The 11,350-nt window shown below is 39.6% G+C and overlaps 1 protein-coding gene across 2 annotated transcripts; it reads left to right on the forward strand.

Annotated features, from left to right (window-relative positions):
- The first annotated feature begins 5,001 nt into the window (after positions 1-5,001).
- Positions 5,002-10,982, forward strand: INS (insulin). Of its 2 annotated transcripts, XM_081939249.1 has the most exons (4): positions 5,035-5,085; positions 6,203-6,265; positions 8,276-8,478; positions 10,762-10,982. In XM_081939249.1, exons 3-4 carry the CDS (start codon positions 8,292-8,294, stop codon positions 10,887-10,889), a joined length of 315 nt encoding a protein of 104 aa, XP_081795375.1. In that variant the 5' UTR covers positions 5,035-5,085; positions 6,203-6,265; positions 8,276-8,291; the 3' UTR covers positions 10,890-10,982. The 2 variants fall into 2 exon arrangements, with proteins under 2 accessions (XP_081795374.1, XP_081795375.1); XM_081939248.1 differs by lacking the exon at positions 6,203-6,265 and having other exon boundaries at positions 5,002-5,085.
- Positions 10,983-11,350: the final 368 nt, after the last annotated feature.

Below are 11,350 nucleotides of genomic sequence, written 5' to 3' on the forward strand. Positions count from 1 at the left end.
TACATCTGCTGACTTTTAAATCGCCATTTAGAAGGTTGTGCCCCAAAAACTTAAATGAAAAGATATGATGCAAAGTGAAGTTGGCCTGTTTTCCACCTTGAGGCCTTGCTCTTTATTTTAAAGCCAGACATAGTTATCAAAGGAGGGCCCTGCACCTTTATCCCTGGTCTGTCTGTCTTGCTCATTGATAACGATTTCTTCCTTCCTATTTGTTCTAACAAGTAGGATTTTACCAACTGTGAAGACGGGGCAATGGGGCACAAGGTCTCCTTTTAGTTGCTTTAGATCAGGGGTGTCCAAACTTGGGAACTTTAAGACTTGTGGACTTCAACTCCCAGAATTCCCCAGCCAGGGGAATTCTGGGAGTTGAAGTCCACAAGTCTTAAAGTTCTCAAGTTTAGACACCCCTGCTTTAGATATTTCAAACCCCTGCTACCTGGGATCTCTAGCTTGGCACCTGACATCTCTTTTTCATGGATCTACTTAATACACACTTGCAGGTGCTTTGTCCGTCTACTTTGGACCAAATTAATTCCTTAAACAAATGGCAGATTTTTTTAAAAAAAAGAGGTAGTTCTCTAGGAAGCTTCACAGGATACACATGTCTACAGATTCCTGATTTAGAGGTATCAATGTTTATAACGATGAAAACCCAGACAAGGAAGAAAAGACAGGGAAAATCTCTGCAGTCCTGTAGTCATTGATTCTGGGCTATTTTTATTATTTTGTGATCAAGCTTCTTTGCTCTTCTCCCACTACAGATAGCCCTCGACTTACAACAGTTCATTTAGTGACCATTTGAAGCTACAAAAGTGACATGACCGTTTTTTCAAACTTATGACCGTTTCAGTATCCCCATGGCCATGTGGTTTACATTCGGATGCTTGGCAACTGGTTCATATTTATGACGGTTGCAGAGTCCTGGGGTCATGGGATGACCTCTTGTGATCTGCTGACAAGCAAAGTCAATGGGGAAGCTGGATTCCCTTAACAACCGGGTTACTAATTTAACAACTGCAGTGATTCACTTAACAACAGTGGTAAGAAAAGTCATAAAATAGGACAAAACTCAAAAAATTTCTCACTTAGCAACATACATTCCGGGCTCAATTGTGCCGTAGGCTGAGGACTACCTGTACTTTTTAAACCAGTCCAGCTGGGTGTTAAAAAGGGCACACATTCCCTTTTAGCCTATTTTCTGTCTCCAAGGTGGACTTTAGTAGAACCTATTCACCTTTTCACCTCAATTCCCTTAGAGCAGGGGTGTCCAAACTTGGGAACGTTTAAGACTTGTGGACTGCAACTCCCAGAATTCCCCAGCCAGCCAAGCTGGCTGGGGAATTCTGGGAGTTGAAGTCCACAAGTCTTAAACGTTCTCAAGTTTGGACACCCCTGCCTTAGAGTGTGTGTGCTTGCCCTTTTTATTTCTACCTTTGCTGTTGTCTCTTTTTCTGGCAAAAAGGCTAAATACTGGTAGCAAGGAACAAATCATAATTCCCTGTTTTCCAATCCTTTCTGAATTCCTTCCTTCCTTCAACTGCTGTTCCCTAATCAACAAACAGTCAAATGATCAGTCTTCGGCCCGCCCACTTCCCTGCTTGCTATTTTGCTGGAGGCCAGCTTTCATGCAACCCCAATCCCAGGATCTCAGAAAGACTAAGATAAGCAAAAGCTTATCAAATCACCAAATCAGCATAATTAGCATTTATTCTGAGCTTTCAATTGATTTGTATTGTACTCTTTAGTTTGAAACTTGATAAATTACTAATTTACTAATCCAACCCCCCACCCCCCTTTTCTAAAATAATTTGAATTGGTTGTATTTAGTTTGCTAGTTTACTTGAATATTCTCTGTACTCTCCATTTGAAAGCCCTCTTTCAATTGGAAGAGACTATTGTACAGGATAACTGGATTTATTTAACTCAGGAGAATCTACTTTAGACTGTAGGAAGTTATCACCTAGCCCTCTCCCAGAAAAATGAAATATCCTAGGAAATATTGAAAAGGCAGAATATTATATTTTCCTGGATGTGAAAAAGGGAGAAACACATTTTAAACACTAAATTCCTGCAGCTTCCTGCCCATCCCCACTTTGTCAATGGGCCATTAAGAAGGCCAAGCTAGTCCACTTTACATAATAAAGAGTTCTCCTCTTCAGCTGTGATGGGATTAAGGCAGGATAATAAGCCTTTACTCAACTGACCACATGGCATCTGAACTCAATCAAACCTGAATTCAAAACAGCCTATAGAGGGTTGCCCTTGCACGGGCCCATGGGAGTCTGGCAACCAATCAGAATACATTTCTTACACAGGAACAGGAAACAGATAGGTGGGGCCGAACAGATTATAAAAATCCCTGCAAGCCCTTCTCTTCCCTTCTCTTCTCTTCTCCACCAACATTGAACCATGTGATCACCTTTGCTGTTCAGGACTCAGGCCATGTGGTCCTGTCCAACATTAAAACCATCTTTCCAAGCAGCCTCCATGTCTCCAGTGTCTTTTTCCCCACTTGGAGCCGAACCCAGAAGGACATTTCTTCCAACAAGACCATTGTTTATTGCTTCCTTGGTGAATATATATTAGGAGACGGTTCTGTGGAAGTCTGAGCTATGCTCTTGAGCATATCTGGTAACACTCAAGGCTCAGAAACATGTAAATATGCCAGTGTCATAAGAGCCTAATGCCTGCAAATAGTCAAAACAACCTAGAATAGTTCCGTGGGTGTTTTAAATTGGATTAAGAAGAGTTGAGAGGTAGAAAGACTGATCATCTAACAGCACCTCCAATCCCAGGCCTAGCAAAGTCTTACCGGCAGTCAGTTAATGAAATCCATTTGACACATTGTAAGGCGGTCTTGGGTACTTTTCATTTATTTTATTTATTAGATTTTTAAATCTTGCCTTTATTATTTTTATAAGTAACTCAAAGCAGAGGACGTACCTAAGAGCCTCTCTTCTTATTTTCCCCAGAACAACGCTAAAGAGTGACTGGCCCAAAGTCACCCAGTGTTTTTTCATAATTTAGGCAGAACTAGAACTCACAGTCTCCTGGTTTCTAGACCAGCACTTTCACCACTACACCAGACTGGTTCTTTTTGATCAGACTTGCAAGGTCCCTTCCAATCCTATGATTCTATGGTCATTAAAGTGCACATCCTGACTCTTGTTATTTTGTGTTCATCGTCCATACTTTGCTTTTCTCCTGATCTCTGGGATGTAATTGTCTCTCTCCCCCTGCCCTTGTGTGCTGTGGCACTTCCATGCATTTTGCATACCTGTGCATTTGGATGGGTTGTATGTACTTCATTGGACCCAGTAGTCGTCAAATAGTTGGTTAAGTTGGTTATCCACAATGATCATTGGGACATTTTATTTGCTGGCAAACCTGAAAAGAAAAGGTTATATGGATAGTCCTCGACTTACAACAGTTCGTTTGAAGTTGCGACGTCACTGAAAAAAAATGACTTCTGACCATTTTTCGCACTTGCGACTGTTTTGATCAGGGTCATGTGATCAAAATTCAGACACTTAGCAACTGACTCATACTTATGATGGTTGCAGTGTCCTGGGGTCATGTGATCACTTTTGGCAACTTTCGAACAAGCAAAGTCAACCGAGAAGCCAGATTCACTTAATAAATCTTGTAAGGAAGGTTGTAAAATGGGGCAAAATCCACTGAACAAATGTCTCACATAGCCACAGAAATTTTGGACACAATTGTGGTCGTAAGTTGAGGAGTATTTATATTCCATTCAAGCATAGATTCTGCTTGGTTTCTGTATCGCAAAGGCACCTTTTCAACCGTTCTGCCCTCTTGCATATGCGTTTTGACTCCCCTGTCTTTGATTCCACAGCCTTATTCTTCAACATGTCATAGAATATTTCCCTGTAACGTAAATTGATCTCATTACTCCCAAAACTAAGCAGATATCTTGCTTTCAACACCTACTGAGGGAAAATACATTGTTCTGCCTTTGTTCAATCACTCCCCTTGTTTTGAATATGGAGGATTGCTGTCCTTGCACGGCTTTTTTCAAATATAAACCAGACCTCCCTGGTACTTGAGAATATATTTCCAAATGGATCACAGCCTTATTCACTTTTCTTTCTTCTTATGTAATGGCAACAGTTGTCACAGTTTAAGGTTGTGTAGTATAAAGAAGTCATTTGTTGGATATGGCATGAATTGCTCACCACTCAGCTTCCCTGGAAGAGTTGTGATGTTATGAGGGGGAAAAAAAACAGTTCTTCATTTTTCATATTCTCTACATTATTTATAATTTGATTCAGTTCTACCATATTTGTGCATAATTCTTCTCTGATGAAAAAGATACAGATGTTGTAATTTTCCTTGCTCCAGAGACAAATTCCTTTTGCATCCAATCACACCTGGACAATATTCTGTTCTATTCCTATTCCATAATCAGAGGCAAGAAATCCTGACACTAGACCCTCATAAAAGAAAACTGTATTATAACCTTGATTGGTCACTACTCATCTACTGGGGTGGCATGATTTGCTTCCCACATGTTTTCTTTCAAAGAAATGTGGCCTTGGTTATTATTTGTTCTAAGTATTTTCTTTCCACATTAACACCTGGCAAGAGTAGCATCTTGTCAACAACTTTGCCCTATCACTAGTTGCCCAGCAGGGATTAGATTAGCTGAATGTGTTAACATGTTTGCTGTTCCTTAATTTTGCCCTTCAGAAACAGCTGGTGGGATGGACAGCTTGGTGGTCATCCCAATCCAAGTATTGCCAATTGCCCAGCATTAGTGTAATTGGACAAGTTTAATAGCTCTATTATCTCTCTTGCTAAAAGGCTCACAAAGACTCAATGCAGAGATTCAGTGAAGCAAACACAGGTTACTGGTGTAATGAGATGGAAACAGCAAGCTGTTGTTACTATTTTCCCCTCATCTTTAAGACTTAATGTGCTTCAACCAGCAAAAATAAAATAAAATTGACCATGTTGATCTGGTAAAATCTTCTGTCTCAGGATTATAAATATGGCAAGGAGATGAGATGGGACTTACATATTCCCCTTAGTCTCTCAGCATCCTTGCACTATCACCTTGGTTCGGTAAGTCTGCTTTGTTTTGCCCTCAAAAGTTTGGAATTCAAATAGGTGTGCAACATATTTCCATGATTCCATGCAATTCAGAGAGATTTTGTGGCTTTCTGCGTGGAACTGAGCTGAGAATATTTGTAGTTGGTGAGCATATTCAGAGTCCATGGGATCTGGAAAAAATAGGTACTTTCCAATGATGCTAGGATAGGGAGTGGAAGAAGGGAAAGAAATTGAAGTAGTGATAAGGGTATTTTTTAATGATAGAGTTTGTACAACCAATCATAGCACACTGAGGAAAGAATGAGTTTTATACATTGATTTGCTTTGTAATGGCTATTAATTCTGCATCATCTAAGCAGGAACTCTTACAGAATTCCAGCAAAATGAACTTTGGTTTCTGTCTATACTTCACTTCTTCTTAGTCTCTCAACCAATCCATAATTCAAGTCCTTGGCTTAAACCTCTCCTTTGCCATTCATTTATGGATTGGTGCTTTGTTTGTAACAAAATTAGAAAATTTATAATTGGAAGTGTTTCCTTCTTGCCTTTCACTCCCCACTCTCTTTCAGCCTTCAGATCAAATCTTTATTGGGGTCATAGACTCAGCAATGGAGGGTGGGGTATAGTCCTTAAAAAGAGGAACAGCCTTACTTCTTAATGTTAAATTTCAGTTTGAATCAAATTCCATTTTTCACCTCAGCTTTTATTTAAAGTGGCCAATGTGAACCTTGTTATGATTGGGTTCTGCTGTTGGATCTCTGAGCACCTCTACAGGGGCTTTGTCACTGCTCCTGAACTATCCTAGGGTTGCTTGGATTGGATAACTGAACTGATGTGCATGAGTTAGTTTTCCAATTTATATTTTAGAATGGTGGAATTGGAAAGGTGTGGAGTGGAATTCATGCCTTGTCCCACCTCCCACTTCCTATCTCTTTAGCTCTCTCACTTCCTCCCTCATCATAAGTGAGCAAATGCTATCACTTGTGCCTTTCAACAGACTTAAACAGATAAGCCACTCTTATCAACTCTCTTTGTTAAAAATGTTTTGTTTTATTCAAAAGGATTAACCAGGGGCTTTGGTGAGAAGTACTGGGTGGGGTGCTACTTCAATGGCTTGTTTTTTCCACAGTATTAATAATCAGCCAGGTGGTGTTCTTTGCAACAGAACCTCACTAGACTTGAGACCTGACAGGTAAGCCATTTCTCAGGGTTTTCATTTTTTTCTGTGAAAATATTGGCAATCTTGAAGTGCTTTCAGAGTATTCTGTGTGGTGTGGGACAGTTTATTTATTTTGATGCATGTGATATGAGTGATATGCTGTATAATATATTGGTAAGTAACCAATATATTTATCCACTAGGAACTTGGAAGAATTTGTAGTCTTATTTTATATGGAATAAGATCTAGGATTCGGCATACCTCATTCTCAATATTTTGCCCATATTCTTATACTTGTCTTCACATTGCTACAGTTTAAAAAAGTTTAATGTGATTTCTCTCTACCATAATAACTTTCTTATTTCACCCCAGCCTTTGGGAAGAAACTTGGATTAGGGTTACCACATCTAGACTGCAAAAAAGAGATAGAAAACTCTTAACTCTTTTGTGCCATGTCCTGGTTGGCCAGATTTATGCAGGCCAGATTTGGTACCCATAAGTCCTTTTGATTTTTAATTTGTTTTTGTTTCTACCTGGCTCCTTTTACTCTGTCCTGCAGTTTTTAATATATGCTTTTAACTGAACACTGCTCAGAGTCACTCTGGGAATTAGATGGGCAGTATCTAAATTTGACAAACAAATAAGCACTCGGTACTCTCATAACCTATTTCTCTCTTTTTAAAAAAAGCAACAACTTTATGATGCATAACAAAAAGCCCCTTCTCGCTTTCCTCCACAACAAGAGCCCTGTGAGGTAGATAGGGTTGAGAGTGTGTGACTGGCCCAAGGTCACCTAGCCAGCTTTCATACCTAAAGGTAAAGGTTCCCCTCGGACATATGTGCTAGTCGTTCCCGACTCTAGGGGGCGGTGCTCATCTCTGTTTCGAACCCGAAGAGCCAGCGCTGTCCAAAGACGTTTCTGTGGTCATGTCTAAATGCCAAAGGCACACGTAATGCTGTTACCTTCCCACCAAAGGTGGTTCCTATTTTTCTACTTGCATTTTTCCGTGCTTTCAAACTGCTAGGTTGGCAGAAGCTGGGACAAGTAACGGGAGCTCACTCTGTTACGTGGCGCTAGGGATTCGAGCTGCTGACCTTTCTGATCGACAAGCTCAGCATCTTAGCCACTGAGCCACCGTGTCCCACTAGCCACTTCATGCCTAAGGCAGGACAAAAACTCTCCTGTCTATATAGATTCTCAATCATCTAGGTCATGGTTGTCCTGAAGGGGCTTTTTAAAAGACTACTACTTTTTTGTTTTTTGTTTTCTCCTTGAAAATGTTTCACTTCTCAGCTAACAAGCTTTTGCAGTTCTGAAGAACTGAACTGATGGTGAAGTGAACTGTTTTCAAGGAAAATAAATCAAGAAAGTGCAATTTAAGGAACTGTCTCGGCCAGTTCCGTAACCACTAGAAAAATCTCCCTCGCCCATGCTTTATCTTCATAAAATCAGATAGTTGGAAGGGGCTACATCCTGCTGAGTCCATGACAGAGGACTATCCAGTCACTACTTAAATATATTCAGCTCATTCACTCCCTGAGGAATTAATTCCTTCCACTATCAAACATCTCTTATCTTGGAATTCTCCCAAGATTCCACTACAGGCTGTTTTTCCACATCTTAATCTAAGTTTGTAAACTATTTTATGTACTTCTTTAACATCATGGCATTGAATTTAAACTATTAAATGTCATAGCAAATAGCATTTTATCACTAAAGCTTGGCCACATCGTACAGTATAGGGAGAGCATAGCAAAGTTACTTTTCAGTAGAGAAAACTCACCACCATTCAAGCAACATGCATGAGGGCAAGTACATCAGACTGTGAATGAGAAGGAAAGGGGGCGGGGAGTGAAATAAATGGTTCCCCTTGCAATTGCTAGGATGTTGTTTCCTATGTACCAGTCTTAGTCTATAACATGAAGTATCTGGGCAAGTATCCAGAGACAGCTGCAGCATGGTAAAATATGGAATGATGGTAATCTGGTACCTGTTTTATTTTTTCTAAACCTATTTTTTGTTGGATTCTTCCTTTCCAAAAGTTTCATCTGCATCACCATGGCTCTTTGGATCCGTTCCCTACCTCTCCTGCTGCTGCTGGCTATTTCAGCTCCTACAGTTAGCCAAGCTGCTCCTAGTGAGCGTCTGTGCGGTTCTCATCTGGTGGAAGCCCTTTTTCTTATATGTGGAGAGCGGGGCTTCTACTATTCCCCCAGGACACGAAGGAACGTAGAAGAACCACTTGGTAAACTTCTTTTTTTTTTTGCTAATTTCCTAAAATGCCCTGTCTGTAACATAACCTGGTGAATTTGCTTATAACTCACCACCTGTTAGGTAGATCGTATTAAACTAGCAAGAAAAATAGATAATGGTGTTTATACATTTTCGGAGGTTAAATATTTTAGGAAATATTAAAGGGCAGAATATTTCCCCCTAAAAGGGAGGCAGAAACTCACCCCCCCCCCATCATATCTTTGTCAATGGGCCATTAGGGCTGGGGCTAGTCTACTCTAAATAACAAAGATCTACCTCCTTCAGGCAGAGCCATAATAGGAATCCCAAAGCCCTTTCATTACATCTTCACCCAGCAACAGCTCAATCAAGCTTGGGACTCAAAAGACAACCTACAGCAGGGGTGTCCAAACTTGGCAACTTTAAGACTTGAGCTGGCTGGGGAATTCTGGGAGTTGAAGTCCACAAGTCTTAAAGTTGCCAAGTTTGGACACCCCTGACCTACAGAATTGCCCCTGCATGGCCCCATGGGAGCTCTGCTGCAACCCCCCCCCCCTCCACCTTCCAGGAAGCCCTGGAAATAATTTAGTGAGGTATTGACTCATAGGATGGTCAAGAATCATCTGGTTCATAATTATTGCTGCCTATTTTAATTGGGTTATTTTAATGTCTTTTTTCTTGTAATCCTTTCTCTGAGTCTTGATTGGTGTAAGCTGTAAAATATGGTAAATAGACAAATGCACATCCTGAATTTGAAGAATATTAGCAAACGCTATTAATGTCAAAATAATTTAGGAGAGGAGGCTATGCTTTAATGTACGGTAAGAAGAAACCTATAGAAAAGCTTTTTGGTTATATTATTACCATGGTTACTATATCATCGTTATTGTTATTAGCTTGTATGTGAATGTTTAACTCCATTCTTTTTTTATTTGTAAATGGTATACCCTGACAATGCACTGGTTTTTTTTTAATTGTCTATGGATAAAATTATTTTTTTTAAAAAAAAGTAAAATTCCCAAATTAGTCAATGAGTAAAAAACTCCCTCCCTTGGCTGTATGATTTGAGGCATGGTTGGTGATTGTTGACATTGCAGGCCAATGCATTTAAATGTTGTTTAACCCTGATTGATTCTTGATTATTCCATTGTTAAATGGAGAATGGAATAGACTGATATCCAAGATGCATATATCTCCTTAAGTGGTGTTTTCCCTTTATCAGTGAGGCAGCCTCCTTGGTCAGGGTCAGTTTAAATCCATGCCAACTTGACAGCAATACTCCTGCTATTTTTGGTAGCCTGGAAATAATGTAGTGCTACTATGGCAAAAATAATGTAACTTAACTGTTTTCCTAAAAAGTCAGTAGACAGACCAAGAAGCATCTCTGAATCAAAAGTTCCACAAGGAGTTTGCCAAGTGCTGGCAAAACCAATGCATCCTGCTGGGGAAAAAAATATGCATCATATTTCTCATTTCAAATACATAGAGAAGAATACTGGTTCCTTCTTTTCCATTTGGTTTTTATGCCAACCATCTTGACTCATTAACTTGTAGGCAAGGTTTGCAGAGCATGCTACATTTAGCTAAAAGGAAAACAGACTGTTATGTAGTACGTAGGATGAGAAGCACTTCCATCAGTGAAGACCCTAGGAACCAGACCATCATACTATATTTTTATTTGTTTGGAGGTAGCAAGCTGGGATAGTAATGAATCTGGGAGTTTATCAGTGACAGTGATGAATATGGGAGTTTATCAACATGAAGCACCTCTTCCTTCAAAAGGAAATACAGCCCTATCCAACCCTGGAGATGTAGTCAGTTTTCCGATCTGTGAAATACTAATCCATAGCCCTTCCACCTTGTTAGTATTTAGCTTTGCTTTACTGTTGGTAACTTAATCTCAGTTGAAAGTGTGCAATGTGTAGCCAGGGTCTAAAACATCGAGTTCGGTTTCAGACTGACTCAAGAGTACAATAATCTAGTGCCAGGACAATCTGATAGCCATAGCAAGGACAAGGCAGGTATATTAAAAGTAAATAAATTATGAAACAATTATCATGTAGCAGAAATCCCTGTAGGATTAACTCTTGTTCATCGGGAAGAAGGATGAAACTGTCAAAAATAATCAATAGTATTCCACCTAAACTCAGCCCCAAAAGCAGCTGTGAGTGGGAAAGGCAGAGACATTATCACATCTTTGGGGATGCCAAACTGAAATGGAGAGTCCAAATGAATATACTTTCTGTTGAATACACTTTGAACATCCATCTAATGTTGGTTTTCTCTTATTTGGTAGTGAATGATCCTTTATCAAATGAGGTGGAAGTACCATTCCGAGAAGTTCAGAAAATGAAGAGAGGAATTGTGGAGCAATGCTGTGAAAATACCTGCTCTCTCTATGAACTAGAGAACTATTGTAACTAGAAGAAAAGAAACCGGTCCATGCAGGAATGGAGAAAAAAAGCACTTTGCTACTGCACCTTTTAAGTCATTAAATAAAAAAACCCCATGAATCTATTTAAACAGTCTTTGCAGTGTTTTCTCTTATGTTGCATGCTCTCTTCACATCTGATTTTTAAAAATTATTGTTTATGGATTCATATCTTTCTTTCATTGTGGATTTTAAAATTCAGAAGAATGCAGTGGTTGCCTAACTGCCTAACATAGATATGGAGCACACTCCATGGAGCACACTCCTGTCTGCAATATTTTTTTGTTCTATTCATTTCAGTTAGTAGATTTGAGCTGCACTTTTTATGGGAAATGAAAAGATAATCATCTCACCAGAAGTGCCTGGATCGCCAGATATTTTTGATCCTCAATGTTCAAGAAGAGGGAAAGGGACGTTTTATGGGAAGTTATACTTGGTATTTCTTTAAAGTAAT

The sequence above is a fragment of the Natrix helvetica genome (assembly GCF_964273705.1).
Source record: "Natrix helvetica genome assembly, chromosome: 1".
Lineage (NCBI taxonomy): Eukaryota > Metazoa > Chordata > Lepidosauria > Squamata > Natricidae > Natrix > Natrix helvetica.

Coding starts and splice junctions, on each gene's coding strand:
- INS (XM_081939248.1), top strand. CDS start 8,292: ATGGCTCTTTGGATCCGTTCCCTACCTCTCCTGCTGCTGCTGGCTATT. Junction 8,479..10,761: donor GAACGTAGAAGAACCACTTG/GTAAACTTCTTT, acceptor CTTATTTGGTAG/TGAATGATCCTTTATCAAAT.